At 51.5% G+C, this 18,338-nt stretch overlaps 1 protein-coding gene across 2 annotated transcripts; it reads right to left on the reverse strand.

The window, feature by feature from the left end:
* Positions 1-2,135: 2,135 nt before the first annotated feature.
* BTNL9 (butyrophilin like 9) lies at positions 2,136-17,971 on the reverse strand. 2 transcript variants are annotated; one of them, XM_037052878.1, is made up of 11 exons: positions 17,807-17,971; positions 13,806-13,931; positions 12,147-12,494; positions 10,504-10,785; positions 7,874-8,005; positions 7,700-7,732; positions 7,398-7,418; positions 6,459-6,479; positions 6,197-6,223; positions 3,918-3,944; positions 2,136-3,106 (listed from the first exon to the last, which is right to left on the reverse strand). In XM_037052878.1, the coding sequence occupies exons 2-11, from the start codon at positions 13,909-13,911 to the stop codon at positions 2,478-2,480; spliced, it is 1,626 nt and encodes a 541-aa protein (XP_036908773.1). In that variant the 5' UTR covers positions 13,912-13,931; positions 17,807-17,971; the 3' UTR covers positions 2,136-2,477. The 2 variants fall into 2 exon arrangements, with proteins under 2 accessions (XP_036908773.1, XP_036908774.1); XM_037052879.1 differs by lacking the exon at positions 2,136-3,106 and adding an exon at positions 3,182-3,627.
* Positions 17,972-18,338: the final 367 nt, after the last annotated feature.

Here is an 18,338-nt window from a genome sequence, read left to right on the forward strand (position 1 = left end):
CCGACCAACTGGCTATTCATAGAAGTTCCCACAACACCCTACTTGGGTTTGATTAATTCATTAGAGCGGGTCACAGAACCCTGGAAAAACAATTTGCTAATGAGATTCCTGGTTTATTATAAAAGGATATAACGCACAAATAGCCGGATGGAAAAGATGCATAGGGCAAGGTGTGGTGAAGGGGCACAGAGCTTGCACGCTCTGAATGCCACTGTCCCTGAACCTCCAAGGTTTCAACCCCCTGGAAGCTCTGGAATCCAGTCCTTTTGGACTTTTATGGAGGTTTGACTGTATTTGCATGACACTAAATCATTGGCCACTGACAACAGAAGTCACTCTCCAGCCCCTCCCTGAAGCTAGGGTGGGGGTGGGGCTAAGTTACAACTCCAATGCCTAGTTGGCTCCTCAGGCAGCCAGACCAGATCCTGAGGTGTATTTCAGAGGCGCTTGTTAAGAATATCAAGGCACTCATATTTCTCTTATCGCTTAGGAAATTCCAGGGTTTTTCAGATTTCTGGGCCAGAATCTAGGTCAAAGACTATTTATGTGTGTGTGTATGCACACACACACACACACACACACACACACACACACACACGAGGTCTGTCCGGATAAAGTCCCACCATTGTTAATATAATGACAACAGTTTGGGTGACATTGATGTAACGTGGCAGCCAAGGAGAGTGGCCTGGAATGTACACATGTGAACAATGACGACTTCACTGTACTAGTCGGTGGGGGTGGTAGACGCTGTTGAGTGAGCATGTGTACTGTGTGGCCATTGCATTCAAATGACTGAGTGAGTAGAGCAACGAATCTGCATCAAATTTTGCGTTAAGCTTGAACATTCCTCCAAGGAAACTACCTACTATTCAGATTATTCATAAGGCTGCAGCTCTGGGCAACTGGTGATTGACAGCTCCATCACGACAATGCGTGTGCTCCTGCATCACGTCTCCTGCAGAGTTTTTTCGGCAAAACATCAAATCACCCAGTGACTCAGCCCTCCTATAGCCCAGATGTGGCGCCCTGCAACTTCTGGCTTTTCCCAAAACTAAAATCACCTTTGAAAGGGAAGAGATTTCAGAACACCATTGAGATTCAGACAATATGATGAGGCAGCTGATGGTGACTGGGAGAACTGTGTGAGGTCCCGAGGTGCTTACTTTAAAGGGGACTGAGGTGTCATTGTCCTGTGTACAATTTTTTTTGTATCTTATAGCTCCTTCAATAAGTGTCTCTATTTTTCCTGGCGCATGGCTGGATACCATCTGGATGGATTCATATACAGGCATATGCAGAAGTGATGCCTGCTTGAGTGTGGTTGGCAGGGTAATAATATGGGTGTACTAATTTATACTTTTGATTTGAACATTTCACCTAAAATGTCCTATGGTGGGCTTGAGTATGATATTGTTATGTTACAGAATTACATGCCTACAATTTTGTAATAAAAGATTATGTAATAAAAGGGATGTTATTTGTGATGCACCATATGTATATACATATATATGTGATATTCATAACATCACACATATGTTCTGTTAGCCCTCCCCAGATCCAGAGTCTATCATTTCTCCAAGGAACCTTGGTTCCTTTTAGTGGAAAATAGCACAAAAAACAGGTTCTGAGAGCTAGATGCGTTGGGGTGTTATTGCTTCTAAGCCCGCAAAGCAGAGCCAGGAGTAGCGTGTGGGCTCGCACACATCCATGCCCCCGCTGACCACAGGTGTGTGTTCCATCTAGCTCTATGGAGTCAAAACCATGAGTTCAGTCATTCTTTCCCTCTCTTCCTCCTCCTTCTCGTATTTTTCCTGCATTTTTTGTATTTTCTTTCTCTGAGAAACGTGACTTTTGGCACACTCTGTGAAGTTTATTTGCTCCCCCCCCCTCATTGATCAAGTCCTGTCATTATTCTCTTTAATTGTCTCACAACTGGTCAGCGGAGCCTCTCCAACCTCGCTTCTATGGCCTCTTGCTGTGTTCCCATCAGTTTCTGAGCAGGTCTGGACTTTCTCAGTCCCAGCCCTGCAATCAGCTGTTCCCCAAGTTCATGGCAGTGGAAACCTGGGATAGGAGCCCAAGGTGAATTCATTTCTCATGAACTGAAAAATACAGACAAAACCACGCACGTATGCAAATTAACTGATACGTTTAATCCAATCATGTCTCTCCCTTCTTTCCCCTCCCAGTTTCCTGCCCTCTTCCACAGTGAGCACCCCAGGTCCCGGTCCCGGCAACATAGGTATCTTCTTATTCATTTGTTTGGTCCTCTGATACTCAGATACGAGCTTTGGAATTGCCTTTTTCTTAAAGAAAATTACCAGGGCACACATTCACACCTATACACAGGCCAAATCCTTCTCTCTGTCCCTTTCCGCTGTGCAGAATACGTCACCTTTGCTGGCACTTTGACGATGCTTCCTCCACCCCAGAGGAAGCCGCCCAGGACCCAGCCCTGTGGCCAGGAGGGTACCTCACCAGAGGTCCAGGGCGATGTCCGAGGGCTCAAAGGGCTGTGCCCAGGTGTCGCCGTCATCCTCTTCCAGGAGGTGAGTCGCTCGAACAGGCAATGGGCAGATGGTGAGAGGGTCTGCGTGTTCGCTGCCGTCTGGGGCTCTGGGTCTGAAGTACGCGCAGAGAGGCCCCGAGAAGGTATCGGTGAAGGTGAAGATGTGGGAACCGTCAGTCCCGTTGAAGAAGGCCAGCTTTCCTGCCTCGAAGTCCAGGAAGATGCCCACGCGCCGGGGCGGCACGCGCAGGGAGAGCGCCACGCGCCGCGGCTCTAGGATGAAGTACTCGCTGCTGTTCCACAGCCCCATCACCCAGTAGCCCGTGGCCGGGCTCAGGCGCCCCCGGCCTGTGCGCGCCACCGACTCCAGGCAGGCGCCCAGGAACCAGCGGCTGCGCCGGCCCACGTCCACCTCCCAGTAGTGGCGGCCTGCCTGGAAGCGCTCGCGGCTCAGTACGCACGTCTGCTCCGTGAACCGCTGCGGGTCTCCCGGCTCTGCCGGAATTCGCAGCGCCCCGCGGGAGAGCACGCTCTTGCCATCCTGGGAGACCTCCAGGCTGGGGTGCGCCGAGGCTGGGTCCAGGGTCACGTCCACTGCGCAGAGGCACCGGGTTAGTGCCCACCAGGGCGGTTCTGGGCCCTCCCTGTCTACTCCCCAGTACAGGCCAACCTCTGTCCTGGGGAGCAATTGGTGGAATAGTCACACCCACCCTCAACTCGAAACACCTGGGACTGAAGTGACGTGCAAGTCACTATACCGGGTACCATGGAGAGGAGAGATAGCAAACAAGGAAGGCACGTGGGGATGGGGGGAGGCTCATTGCCCTCAAATCCTGGTCAAGGGGAAGGAGCCCAAAGCCCGTGCTAGCCCTGCGGGCCTCACCACCAGGGCTGCGTGGGAGCACCAGGTGAGCTCTGGGCCTCAGTCGTACAGCACTTCTAGGAGTTTAAAACCGAATGAGGCCTCTGAGGTCATCTAGTCCAGTGCTCTGTACTCCATCCCCACAACTGCCAAAATACACTCCTTCGATGGATACAACCCCAAAGTATCCCTCTGCCAGACCACCTAAAAGGTTCTTTACAGACTCTGGCTTTCGCTCCTGCAGACAGCCTTCCTGTCAGATGGAAAAACCCAGAAAGCCATATGCTTGTGGGGACATGTGTGCATGCATGGATGTATGCATGTGTGAGTCAGTCACATGTATGCACACAAGCATTTATGTGTGCACATATGCACTTGCAGGTGTGGGGGCATGACCTATGTGTGCAAGTGGACCTGTGTGTTTGTGTGTGCAGGCTCATACTTGGCTTTGGACAGACCCTTCCTCCAATCTCAGCTCTCTCCACCTCCCTCTGTTTAAGACCCAGCTGATTCGAGTCATGTTAGTTCTTTGGCTTCAGTTACCTGCATATTGTTGGGCTGCTCTCCACTCTGAAACCAAACAGAGAAGAAAAAGAGGCTCAGAGAGTTGAGTCAGTAACCATGGAAACTTGAGAGAGACTCGAGGTGCACGAGGGACACAGAACTGAATGACCCCAGCCCCACCGTGACAGCTGGTTTAGGTCCTGACTGGCATGGGTCCGCCATAGCATTTTCCTGGGCATTCAGGATTGAGTAAGGGGCCGCTGTCAGTGCTGGGTTATACCAAAGCTGCATGCAGGCTGAAGTTGTGCAGGGATTGGTGGGAGAGCAGAGCGTGTGGGCAGAGAACGAATATGTGCAGCACGGGTGCTCTGATGGATGGAGAGGAAGCCTCAATGTCTGACTGGCAAGCTCAGTTCTCAGGGGGCCCAGCTGATGCTGGCTCCTGTCCTAACATGGCCTCCAGATACTCTGTCTTGCCTCCTTTCTTCACACGAGCCATTCAGAGTGGATTTCTCCTTCATTTCATCCTGTTCTGTTTTATAACAGAGACATCTCCAACTCACAAAAGAGCAAAAGCAATAGAAGACAGATGGTTCAGAGCTCCAGAAATTCAAAGCATGGATTTTCAACCCTGGTTTTCATAAGAATAACCATAAACATAGTTCATAAGAACTTCATAAACATATAGCTCTTGCATAGAAAACCTCAATTCTATAAAGATATTGATTCTCTCTAAATTTAGCTATGAATTCAAAGCAATCCTGTGAAAAACTACTTTTGGATTATTTAAAGGAACTCCATAAAATTACCCTAAAACGTATGTTTTGAAAAGTTTCACTGACTTTGGAAAGGAAGTGGAAATGGCGTACTTTCAGTACGATGAGAGCAATGGTGGTAGAAACAGCGAGGTAACCGGTAGCTGACAGACAGACCCACCTGAACGTGGGCACCAAATGCACACTAAAGGTGACAGCCACATCAATGGGGAAATCACGGATGGTGTAGCAGATTGCATTGGGAAAATCAGCTCTCTACATGGAGCAAAATCACTGGATTATCACTCAACACCACATATAATGGCAAAATTCAGATGGACTAAGGACCCTACACATATGAAGTGAATAGAAGAAAATGTAAGAGAATCTTTGTGACTTAAACATGAGGAAGGTCTACTTCAACAAAACTTCAAAGGAACAAGCCAGAGGTAAAACATGGGATGAGTTAAATTTTATCAAAAGCAAAGACTTCAGTAAGAAGCACTGTAGACCAAGCTTATGGCAGATGCCAGAATAGAAAAAGGAATTCATATCATTTAATACCAATGAGTGAGTAAGATCATATACATACATACATACATACATAGATATGTCCTGTGAATTAATAAGAAAAGGATGGTAACCTTATGTGCAAACTGGGCAAAGGGACATGAGCAGGCAATGTTCAGAAGAGGAATCTCCAATGGCCAACTAGCATAAAAGGGATGCCCAGACTCCTTAGCGTTCAGGGGTGTGCAGACTAAAAGAATAGCGAGAATTACTCCTCCCCACCCACTGGCCGACTCAGAAAGCGGGCTCACATGGAATGTGGGCACCTGGGGCCTCTGTGTAGGATGATGGCACTGCCCTGGGGGGTCGCTCTGTCCCACTTGGTGACATACCTCCGTGGGCCAGCATTCCCGGATGTGCATCCCAGAGAAATTGCCACAAGGCCCAAAGGCCATACGCTTGTGTTGTTTGTGTGGTGTGGAGTTAGAGGAGTGCTGGCTGAATGCAGGGCCCGGCAACAAGAAGGAGGAATGGGCCAGATGTGCACGCAGCAGCAGGATGGGTATAAAAACACAGTAATGAGTGAGAAAAGCCAGGAACACCCCCAGACATCTAAGTTACTTATGTAAAAATAATTTACATAAACTAAAATGCATGTGCACAGAACACAACATCACATTTTGCAAGAATACATACAAAGACAGATGTTAGATGGCTTGCTTTACGGGGGAATAGAGGGAGACACAGGGAGAAATGTTTATGTGTGGGGTGACATGCCCACCCCAGTCTTGGAGGGTGGGCACTGGGAGCCCAGGGGATACTTATGTGCCACCAGGACTGGCACCAGTGGTTTACAGCATGCTTACACCCTAGGGCAATAGGAAACATTATAAAAGCAAAACTCAGATATAGCCTTTGCCAGTGACATAGGTCAATTCATGCCGAGTGAGGCTCTGGCATAAACCAGGATGGAATGTGGTTGGTTAATCAGAGACAGCGACTGGTATGCTGGGAGGTAAAGCGGGCAACGGGAGGGAAGCGGGCCCCACTCACCGGCCTGGCCTTCAGCCCTTCTCCAGTCTGAAGCAGTTAAGGAAAAACAAAATTAGAACACCAGGGTTCTTCAGCTTCCCGGCTGGGCTGGATTACCAAATTTGCACCCACCCCTGCCCCCTCCCTCTTTTCCTGCCACTCCCAGAGCCAGCGGGGTTCCGGCTTGGCCATCATACCTGGTTGGGAGATGAGAAGAACTTACATGGATAACCAGTAGCTAAACGGTTGGCAAGAAAAGATAGTCCTAAGAGGGGCCACTTACCGAGCTCCGCCTGCAGCTTCCCTATAAGCAGAACACACAGAGAAAGAAAGCATCAGCCTTGGGCTGCCTGGAGCCACCTCCCCAAGGCAGGCAGGTCCCTGGGAAGATGCTCCCTAGTCTTAAACCACCGCTCACCCCACTCCCACCTGAGGCTCTGCATCGCCCATTCGCAAAATTCTAAGGCCTCACCCTATTTGCTCTAGGGCAGAAATCGGCGCGGGGCGGGGGTGGAGGTGGGGAGAGCAGGGCTTGGCACTGAGGAGCCTCTTCCCAGGGCTCAGGTCTGGTTTGAAGGGGCTGCTACTCGTCTGTCCGGAAATCTCTAGCTTTCCCGGGTATGTCCGGGCACTAAGCACAGCCTGCCTGAGCCTCAGGGTCACCTACAGGGTGAGCGTGTTGCTCCAAGAACTGGAGAGACAGAACACCGAATCGCTTCCCGTGGCTGGACGCCGACACTGATAGTCTGCCACTAGAAATGCATCCCCATGTCTTTTAAAAGGGTAAATGCTGCTGGGAAAGGCAGCTCTCTGCACTAACTTAGACTATATTGGGTTTACGCTACACACACTTTCGTGCAAGTTCAAGGTGCCACCCTTTGCAGCGGCATTTGCATTAAAAAGAGAAGGACATCCCAGGGAGACAAGCCAGTCAGTGGAAGTCAACGTTTAACGGGGAAATTGTGAGTGAATCGTATCATTGGCAGGGAAGGGACGGCAGGGTTGGTCCAGAGGCTCTAAGGCCAGGACTCCCTGGCAGCTTCTCTAGAGTCCGTTTGGGAGTCAGGAGGTGGGAGGCTCAACGGAGTGCGTTAAAAATTAGATCCTGCCATATATCGCTTTCCAAAGGGCGCCCAAAGTCACTGAACCCCTCCTTCCGCAGCGCTCCGCTTTACCCATGTAGCCCGCAGCCAGCACGGTGGGCGCGGCACCCAGAACTTACCCACTTCTGCAGTGAGTTTCCCTGAAAAAAGGAAGAAAAGAGGAAGATCTCGATCAAAGAACACTGACGCCTCGCTTCCCCAAAGCGCGAAGACTCGGTCCCCGGTGCGTTCTGGGACTAGGCTGGGCTGCACTCGCAGGAGGAGAGCACTCCAAGACCAGAGAGGCGGGAGCGCAAACCTCGACACTCTTCGGTCTGCCCAGCTCGCCAGTGCTGGGGTCTGCCTCCTCCCTTCTTTGCCCCAGAGCCCCCTTCTGCTTGGCAAAGGTCGGGGCGGAGGGTACGCCGCTCTCCACGCTCACCTTTGTCCTTGTTGGCTTGCTCCTTCAGCTTTTCTGAAGGGGAAAAGGAAGGGGGCGGACTGAGTGCGCGCCCCCCGCCCCCCACCCCCCACCCCGCAGGTTCCACCGCCCCGCCCCGCGCCTTTTCCCGCGCGCGCCAGCCAGCGCCCGACCACCACCCCGCAGGGCCAGTACCTTGGGACCGCCGCTGCAGGTGAAAGCAGCACAGCGCCAGCGTCGAGAGCAGGGCCAGCAGCAGCGTCAGGCCGCCCACCAGGGTCCCGAGGAAAGCTGCCTTCCACGGGGAGGGCCCGGGTAGAAAAACGTCTGGAAAACACCCAGAGAGAGTTGTCTGGATTTAGGCGCCTAGAACACTCAGGTGCAGACGCTCCGGGTGCTGGAAAACCCTAGCAACGAAGAACTGGTGACTTAAGCGTCTTGGGCCGCGCAGGGCCGTCTGTCCAACCGGTGAGACAGTGGCTGCCGCGCGCTCGGGTGTGGTAGGATCCCGGGAAGGCCGGCGATGTGCACAGCTCTGTGCAAAGGGAAAGTGCTGCAGACTGAGGGATGGAAAGAGGTATATCACCAACTGCTGTGACCACGGCTCCGATTTGCCTCTGCTTCTTCCCACTCTCGCTTTGCATCTGGATCCAAGGAAACCCGATGAGTTCACAGACTTCTCCCTGCTCCTGGCAGACACGTAGCTTCTGCTTCTCAAACCTGTGGGAGAACTGATAGCAAAGCCTCGGGGGCGGACTGACAGCGCCTTCACTCCTCCTCAGGTTCCCTAGGGAGGCCTCTGCAGGCGGTCAACAGGTGACCAGTGAGACTAACCCCTTAGAAACGCTTGTGGCAACTTAATAGAGCAATTTCGTGCCTGTTGAAGGAAATTATTTTAAAAATTGATGCCCTTACCTCAGTGGTCTTTTAAAATATTTTTCCTCTTTATTGTTGTTAAATATACATAACTTAAGATGCACCTTTTTAACCATTTTTTAAGTGTCCCGTTCCGTGGCATTAAGGGCATTCACGTTGTGCAACCATCGCCACCAGAACTGTTTTCACCTTCCCCACCTGGAACCTCTCTGTCCCCTTCAAACACGAACTCCCCATTTCCTCTCCTCCCAGACCCTGGGAACTTCTCGGCTACCTTCCACCTTGTGAATTGACTGCTCTAGGTATAAAAGTGGAATCGTACAATATTCATCCTTTTGTGTCTGGCTTATTTCACTTAGCTCACTGTGCTCTTGTGTTTTTTAGGAAAAATTTCTTAACTGTGTTTTTATTGTCTGGTGCAAAGCTATTGGTCCACAACTGATTGGTCCTTCACCACACACGGTTCACTAAGCATTGACCTAGGGTTTGAGAGCAAAGACTCAGGGTCTGATGCTACTCTGACCAGCTGCCCTTGATCTTGTCCCTGTTCCCTCCTGTTCCACCTCCTGCTCCTCCAGTAACCACACACATTCCCATCTCGGGTCCTTTGCATTTGCTGTTCCCTAGACCTGAATGCCCCCGAACGGATATCCCTGTGCTTCCCACCCTTTATAAAGGATGAACACAAATCTAAAAAGAAAAAAATTGGAATTTCCCTGATGCAAAAAGAGAAAGAGACTTCCCCTTTCTTAAACCATTTCCTTAGAGAAACTTGTAAATCTTTTTTCCATCCTGTTGAGATGTATGCAAATCCTCTTGAAAGATAAATAAGCCTGTTGTCAGCTTTGCATTTTAGGAATGTTTCTCTTCAGGAGCAGTTTTCTCAAAATGTAAACACCCTGGAGAAAGCGCCTCCATCTCTGTGTCCTGGGGGTTTAACTGGCTCCAAGTTGTAACTACATTCTTTTTTTTTTCTCCCTCTTGCACACACCCAACCAAGGACCTGGTCCACAACCCAGGCATGTGCCCTGTTGGGAATCGAACCTGTGACCTGTTGGCTCACAGGCTGGTGCTTAATCCACTGAGACACACCAGCCTGGGTATAACTACATTGTTATCAAAAAGATATGAAATGTTTTATCTTTCATTTGGAGGAAGAAAATTAGCTAGCTCATATGGCTGCCCCAATTACCAGCTGTATTTTTTTAATTTAATTTATTTATCTTTAGAGAGGAAGGGAAGGAGAGAAGGAGAGAAATATCAATGTATGGTTGCCTCTCATGAGTCCCCCGCCAGGAATTGGCCTGCAACCCAGGCATGTGCCCTGACTGGGAATTGAACCACGATTGTATGGTTCGCAGGCCCGCGCTCAATCCACTGAGCTACGCCAGCCAGGGCACCAGCTGTATTTTGAATGACCTGTGTGTACTGTCGAGTCGTCCTACCTGAGGACAAGTTATAACTTACAAGGGTGAGACTCCTTTCTGTGATTGTAATATAACTATTAATTTGGACCCACGTGGGACCTGGCCCATAGGTTGGGTTTGTCCTCAAGACTTAAAATGGTTAGAGTTGTGAACATTAAACCTTTCAGTGGGCGCCTCATGAAAAGACTCTGACGTTAGAAAATAACCTCACCTCCAAACTCTTTGCCTAACTGACTTCTTCCCTGATCCACCACTTCTAAATCCACACACACACCCCACCAGGTCTTGTCACTCTTCCTTGCCCCCAGTTAAGGAGTAGTGACATTTATACTGTCCTAAAATTACATTTGGCCCTTTGAAGGCAGCCTTGAGGCTGATGTGGCCCCCAGTGACAATGAATGTCATACCCCTGTTGTACACAGCCAAGCCCTGTACCATTGTGTCCTTAGAGATAGCTGTTGGGACAATGGACATGGAAACTGTGATGGTTAGGAAGATGAAGGTGAGCCAGCACCCACTGACCTGCTATTTGGACCACGAACTCTTTCTTCTGGAAGAGGAGGGGGTTCTGGATGGAGCAGGACACATTGCTGTGTGCCCCCTCTTGGACAACCACCGATGTTTCCAGACTGAACAGGCCCTGGGCATCCTGGGTGATGGCTTCAGACTCAGGAGGCAGGCACTGTCCCCGATGGTCTCTCCACTGAGCCTGGGGCTTGGGGTACCAGCCACTGGAGCTGCATCGCATCTGAATGCCTCCTTTCTTGAAGCCCTCAAGGGAGATGTGAGGGTCTGACCCCATCCCTGGGAGAGAGGCGGGAGGAGTGGGAAAAATTAGGCTCCTTCCCAGAAGTTGGGGGTAAAACTCATCGTTTGCAGTCACCATAAGGAATCATGAACTGTGACTTCTCTTCTCATACTTGGGGGCTCATAGCCCCCACCTGTGGCCTGTAAATGACAGGCTGTTCCGGTGGTGACATGTGGGGACAGTACTAGCCCTGAGGAACATTTGGAAATATGGAGAGGGTCCATTTGACTCAAAAGGGCTACTGACACTTAGTCATATTATGCAAGGGACAGTCCCGGAGAAAGAAGAATAATTTCCCCCCCAATTTCAACAGACGGTCTTCTCCCTCTCCTGAATCCCCCCAGAGCTCAAGTGCAATGCTTGTGATACACGCACTCCTTTACCATTCCATCCTCGAAGGGCTGGCTCTATATTTTAAACATGCAAAACATTAATATGGTTTAAATGCCAGTACTGGAAAAAACAAAGTTTGTCAGGAAAGCCCCAGACTTTTCTCATCCTTGCCATCCCAGTGCTCCGCCTCCCTTACGTCACTGTTTTCATGAGTTCCTGGTTTATCCTCCCTGTGTTTCCTTTGTGTTTTTCCTTCTTTCTTACACAGACGTTTACGAACTACAGACCTTCTTACGCATCTCACTCCTTTTCTCTTAGCGACAACCTAGAAATCACCCGTTCATGGAGCTCTGCCTCATGTTCTCAGCTGCCCAGTGTGGATCGCTCCGCGTGCGATGGGCTGTACACGGTCAGCGCCCTCGTTTGCTCAATCAGGTTATTTCCGCTGATTTGCAACGACAAGCAATGCTACAAAGCTTAAACTTATACACCTGCCTTTTCCACGTTTAGCTGTGGGAGATGTACCTTTGAGGCAAACTCCTAGAGGGGGGATTGGTGTTCAAAAGGGAGGCGCACAGACAATCCTGTCGTTGCCAAATTCCCAGGCGCTGAAGCATTTTAACTTTGAACTTGGTCAGCATGGTGCAGAGCAGGCTAGTTGCTCCCCCACAGCCTTTCCAAGGGTGTGGGGTCTAATTTTTTAAGTTTTGCCAGTACGGGAGGTAAAGAATTGATTGCATGTCCCCGTGGCTTTAATTTGCCTCCCCCCCGCCCCCCGTTATGAGCCAAATTGATCATCTTTCCATATGTTTAACGGCCATTTGTGTATCTTTTTTCTTGAACAGTTTTTCCATTTTCTAATGGATCTTTCTTTTAAAATTATTATTATTGTTTAAAGTAGAGCAATTCCCCTGTTGCCTGGGCTTCCGTATCTACTTCGAAGCAAAGCAGCTCCGTCCAGACTGACCCTCCCCTGCGCACGCCCCTACCCGCCCTCCAGCTGGCGCTCCACCAGGCCACGCACCTGCTACCTCCAGTTCCCAAACAGCTTCCCCAGAGAAGCTGCTGGAGCGGAAGCGGCACCCAAAGGGGCCCTCGTCGGCGGGGATCACGCGGCGGAGCTGCAGGATCGCGGTGCCATCCGCGATGTCGTCCTTGAAGAGTTTGGTCCTGTTCCTGAACTGTGCCATCTGCTGCCCGGGGAGCTCCTGTCGCTCCGGGAACAGGTACACCACCTCCGAGGCCTGGCTCCTGAACCAGCGGATTTCCATTTGCTCTGTGCTCTGGTAACCGGGCAGGTGGCACTGGAACTCCACCTCTTCCCCCACGTGCGCCAGGACGGACGCCTCGGGGCCAATCACCTGGAGCTCCTCTAGGACAAGAAGCCAGAATAATGGCCAAAACCAGCTCTCCATGAAAGTTTTGTAGCTCAGAAATCTACAGCAAGCCCTTCAAATGAGGAAGGTGAGATGCTCGACAGGACAGCCTGAGTCTGTTGGGTGTCTTGCACAAGTAATTGTCTTGAAAGAAATGAATTGGTAATTTCTGCATAGTGGGAACAGATGCTTTCTTTGTCTGCTTTTCCTGTTTTTATAGCGTGCATGTTCATAGCTTCCATACCAAAAAACAATCTGTGGGGCTTCTTGCTTGGTTTTTCTTTTTATTCTAAAGGTCAAACCCTGCCTTACAGATTTCTGTTCTCCAGGATCTGCCATTCGATCGTCCTCTTTGATGGTGTCTCTATCTGGTCCCTGCAGTCCCCCAAGCTAGTCTGTTTTCTGCAATCTCCATGAAAGTCACTTACTGCTGCAGTGCCACGGTGCTCCGGGCCCTGCTGCCCTGCGGGCTGCCCTGGTCACTCTGCCTTCTGTGCACCCCCTTTCCTGTTTTTGAAGCTCAGCTAAAAACTATGTGGCCCTCAAGGTTGACTAAAACCTCGCCCTGAGCTCTCCCTTCAGGGAATCCCTCCCACTCTCACTTTGCGGGTGGAGCAGGGCAGTGCCTTCCTTTGCCCACCACATTTGAGACCCCTTCTTGCCACTGGGTGGAGACCCAACACCCTTCCAGTCAGCTTCCCTCTCCAGCTTTTCTCCCCCACATGTGGTGCTTGGCTGTATCCCTGGGTGCATCCTGTCTCAGTTTACCCTCCATCCATCATCTTCCTAGATAAGATGGATCCTGCAAATCTCTGCTCAAACAATTCCTGCTTCTATAGCTCTTCCTGGCTTTCTGGAAAAAAACAAACAACTTTCTTAGCTGTACTCCTGAATCTTCGGGTACACTTCTCCTGCAGCCTGATCACATGCAACGGCACAGGTGGATTTATGAGTATTTTCCAACTGGTTCAGCCCAAGCACAGACCGATCAGAGTTTCTGGGCACCCTCTTGTTCTGCCCCTGCCATGCATGAGAGCTGTGGGGTCGTGGGGGTATGTGGGAATGCTGGGTGGCTGAGATGGTGGAGGAGCACTGGCCAGGGGCACCACTGGGAGGGAAATCTCTAAATACTAGCACCTGGCATGGCTACACCATCTTGGCCCTGCGAGCACCTGCAGGAGTTGTGGGCAAAGTTGAGAGCAAAGACTCAGGGTCTGATGCTACTCTGACCAGCTGCCCTTGATCTTGTGGGCAGAGGTGGATGTGCTCATGTCCTGGGTGGCTGGGCTGCAGGTGGGATGCACTACCTGAGTTCAGCTTCCCAGGCTGGAGGAGGAGGAGGATGTGGAACAAGAGACCGCTGGTCCGAGGCACCCACCCAAAGGAGTCCAGGGAGGCTGGGAAGCCCACCATCTCTTCAGCAGTGAGGCCACCTGCAGAGGGAAACCGAGACACTGGGGTGACGCAGGGGAACTGGCACCGGGGCCTGTCAGGCCAGAGGTCTGTCAGTGCCTCAGTTATCTTTTGTCTGGTTCTTACGAAGCCCCATGCCTGGTTTCTTTTAAACTGCAACCGGATGTGAGAGCTGCTTCTAATTTTACTAGGCAGCACTGCTGACTGCTTCACTGGCTTCACTTGGCCTTGCAGAGCCAAAGGGTCCCAGAGGAAGTGGCTTCTGAGTTTCATATTGTTTTAGAGCCATAAATAGAGCCACACGGTGTACTGTGTCACACCGCTGGGATATAGTGACTATCTACAAACAAAGAGAAAGCTATGAAAACTCCCACATGCATTTTTATGCTCCCAGCCCCACTTTGTTCCCACTTCCTTTGGCTTGCAAGGTCAGGTCCACAAAACAGAGGAACAAACATGACGTTCTGATCTTTCAGGAATGGGACGCAGTTCTGGCAGCTGATGGCCAGCTTTACTCACACCTGGGCCATCTTCCTCCAGTTCTGGAACCTCAGGTGTGGCCTCCAGGAGTTAGCTGGTGAGTGTCCCTGAGTCTATAGCATCTTTGAGGCCACAGTGATGGTGCGCTTCCATCTAGCACCCCCCTCCCCCGATCTGTGCCCCAGGAAACCCAGCCCCGGGACAGGTGAGGGCTGTCCTCTCCTACTCCTGACACCCCCTTGGGACCCACAGAATGTCTCACAGTCTGAAAGCCAGTGAGTGTGAGCAGCCAAAACATCTCGGCAGATATGCAATACTCTCCATAGTTGTCCTTTGTTTAGTTCTGGGACTTTAGGCAGATTTTGTAACTGGCTGAACCTCAATTTCTTTGCTCAGACAATGGAAGAAACCAATGTCAACTCGCAGGGCCGCTAACCCGCTGTGGGTCGGCTGGGTGCTGCGACCAAAAGTCAGCACCTCCTCCCTCTGCTCCATCACTCTGCAAACAGCCGCTCCCCATGGTCTTCCAGGGCTGCCACACCTCTGCCTTCACGTCCTCATAGCACCCCTGGGGGAGAGGGGAGCCCCAACAAGTGCCTACTCTCAGCATCCTCTTCCTCCCTTGTCCTTCCTTTGGCCACTCCACACCACTGTTTGGTTTTCTTTGTCCACAGGCCTGTGACTCAGCGCGTGCTCTGGGGACCTGTGGCTGCAGGGCCCCTGCTGCACTGTCAGCAATGCCACTGGCAGGGGTTGGGGGTGCCCAGGCTTCTGGCGTCTCTTCACTACGCCGGAAGAAGAAGAGTTATTTTGGGCCATGCATTGAATACATTATGACATGCAGTCACACACACAAAAAAATCTCATAATGTTTTAAATAAATTTACGATTTTGTATTGGGCCACATTCACAGCCATCCTGGGCTGCATGTGGCCTGTGGTCCACACATTGGACACCCCTGGTTTAGGTGAAGGACTTGAAAGATGCTGGGTCATTTGTCATAAAACTGGCAGAGCAGGAGTGAGTGACTTCATGGGACAGGGGAGACTCCCCAGGGGACCCCTGACCTGGAAGGACCTGGGATGATGAAAATAGAAAGGCTGTAGAGGTGATCACTTTGAGAGAGTGGGCGGGGGGCTAGGGGCCCTGCTCTCTGGAGCTCACGTGCAGGTGGGAAGGCGGAGGGAGGCAAGGTGGACTGGCTTGATTTGCACTTCAGTAGGTGTGTTTGTAGGGAAGGAGGCCGAGTCCCTTCTGGAGGGGTCCTGGCTGTTTCAATGGCCAGCAGCTACTGGAATGACTATTTGCACCAGCAGACAGAGGCCTGTACCGAGGTCCAGGCTGCAGCCAGGTGGTCCAGCCTCTCCCCTTTCTGGCTGCTGGCAGGAGTGTGTATGTGTCAGGCCTGGAAATCAGCAGTGAAGACCCCCAGAGCAGGGGGTGCACGCTGGCTTTGCATTTTCTCTCCCTCTCCCTGTCCCTTTCTTTTCTCTTTGGGTCTCAGTCATTTCTTCTGGACTCTTGACCTAGAGCTCCAGGAGGTCAAAGCCACAAAGGTCTATCAGCACCTGACAAGTCCCTCCAAAGATGAGGGGGGCCCAGCACACCTTACAGATCCCCTGGGATTGGCTGGGTCCTGAGGAATTAGTCCAGACTTGCATTGATTGTTAGCATGAGTCCTCCTGCTGCAGCCCTGGCTCAACTGGCCCACAGCTTGGCCCCAACATCCCCGGGAAAGGGAGGCTGCCACTGCTGCGGGTTGGGTCAGTGTGTTCCAGACCCTGAAATTACTGCAGGACCACAGTTGTCTGTTGTGATACACCTGTGTTTGTGTGTGTGTGTGTGTGTGAGAGAGAGAGAGAGAGACAGAGAGAGAAACATGAATCAATTGCAACCTGCAACCTTGTGGTGTATGGGACAATAATGCTCCAACCGGTTGAGCCACCCAGCCAGTGACATGAACCACCCATGTGATTTCTGTCACGGAGGCTGCAGGAGGAGGAGGCCACACACACACACACACACACACTCAAAGAACAATAAAAAATTAGTGAAAATTGAGAACTTAGTATCTACCAATCACTTAACTGTACCATAAGGATTAGATTATCATTGCCAGAGGTCCAAATCACAGACAAGGAAACTGAGGCACAAGGAGGCTGGGTGACCTGCTCACACACAGCTAGGTGGTGGTGGAGTCAGGGTTCACCCCAAGCTCTGCACTTCTTGGAATCCAAATTCCTCATCTCCTGTGCCATGTGTCAGGACTGGGCACACCCTCAGTCTCCTGTCCCTTGGTCCATCATGACCCCAATTAGGGACCGCCTGGCCACACAGCACAGCACTTGGCCCGATAGCATCTCAGGTGCACTGAAGAGGCTTAAGTCCCCAGGTGTCGGCCCCAAGACAAATCAACCAACAAATGAACAAAAATGTAAAAACCCCACTCAAAACCCGAGTCTCCTTTCAAGCTTGTGGGCAGTGTCTTCTAGAACAGAAGGCACTTGAGCTGTGGTCGCTTTGCTCCCAACCCTCAACAACATGCCTAGAAAGCTTTGAATCAGAGGGAGTCCATCTGGGGTGGGGGGGAGGGAGAGGACGATGGAGGAGCCCATGAAGGGGAGGACGACCAGAAACAGAGTCTTGGGCTGCAGCTGAGCATTGCTGGCAGGCACATTCTCCCTGCTCTCCAGAGAGTCTCCCGCAGGTCCCTCCTGAAGACTGGGGAAAGAATAAGGGTCGTGCACACTGGTGCTGAAGAAATGCTGCCACTCTACCCCTGGGGAAGCCCGTTTCCTCATTGTCTCGCTGGCCCTGCTCCAACCCCACACCAGTTTTCTCCTCCTGCACCTCCAGCTCCTGAAAAACACCTGATGCTCTCTCTTAACCGCCAGTCCCTCTGCTCCTGAGCATCTCTGCGCAGGTTACTTTTGCTTTTGCTACTTTGGCGAGCTTGGGCTATGCAGCAGCCGTGTGCTTCAACCCTGCCCACTCCCAGTGCCCCAGGCCCTGAGCCCCACAGTGCAGTTTCTCACTCTGGCACCTTTTCCTCCTTCAGTGCCGCTCAGTGCGTGGCTGTCCACCGCTGGTGACTGATGCTCGCTGCTGGCTTTGGCTTGATTTCAGGAGGCTCACAAGAGGGTTTCTGCCCCTCGTCTCTAAAGGAGATGAACCTCCCTGAGAAGGGACCCTCAGTGAGGCAGAAGGAAAAATGGACCCATCAGATTCCTGCCTCCTCAGGCAGGACTGCCTGACTGGGCATCTCCTGTGGCCACACTCTGCACACCCTACCCTGCAGCCAGGCCCCGCTAGGAAGATGGGGCGACCCATCTGCACTGTCCCCAAAAGCCATGTCTTTCTGCTTTCCACTTCTGAAGCTGGACGTTTAGGCAGGCATTGAGAACAAGCCACATACCTGGCAGGTTGCAGCTGAGAGTCTGAAATGGCAGATGAGTCCTGCTGATCCCAGCTCCCTTGCAAAGGAGATGATCGTTGTAAGGAGTCTTGGTCCTAGTTGGGGGGACCAGCGGGTGTGACAGAATTTCTCACGCACCTTCCACCTTAAGACACATGCTGCTCGCTCTGCTCTTTGCTATACAAACCAAGAAAGATAGACAAAAGGAGGAAGTCCCTGTCACATCCTGTCTCTGTGAGGCAAATCATGGATGAAATTTCCAAGGAAAATGTCCCTCGAAGGTCTTAAAAAGAGGGGAAAGGTATCTGAGAGTTTTGTGGAGACTGCAAACTGCAGATGCGCAGAGCGGTGGGCTGTGGGAAGGGAATGCTCAGCTGGCTGCCTGGGGTCTGGGGCTCCAGGGAGACAGGATGGCCACCCCCTAGTTGGCCCCTAGATCCTCACCATCACTGCAAAAGATACAGCCTGGCCTGAAATATCTCCAGCTGGGGGTTAGGAATGACCTGGTGCCCAACTCTTAACCAGCCTTCCC

Source organism: Sturnira hondurensis, unplaced genomic scaffold (assembly GCF_014824575.4).
Source record: "Sturnira hondurensis isolate 20B ecotype Veracruz unplaced genomic scaffold, ASM1482457v3 Scaffold0007703, whole genome shotgun sequence".
In the NCBI taxonomy this organism is placed as follows: Eukaryota; Metazoa; Chordata; class Mammalia; order Chiroptera; family Phyllostomidae; genus Sturnira; species Sturnira hondurensis.

Excerpts from the sequence above, each read along its gene's own strand:
- BTNL9 (XM_037052878.1), bottom strand. The coding sequence starts at position 13,911 with ATGGTGGGCTTCCCAGCCTCCCTGGACTCCTTTGGGTGGGTGCCTCGG. Across the intron at positions 8,006-10,503 it reads GTTCGTGGTCCAAATAGCAG|ACGTTTTTCTACCCGGGCCC; the intron begins GTCAGTGGGTGC and ends GGTGTTTTCCAG. Across the intron at positions 7,733-7,873 it reads CCTGCAGCGGCGGTCCCAAG|AAAAGCTGAAGGAGCAAGCC; the intron begins GTACTGGCCCTG and ends TTTCCCCTTCAG.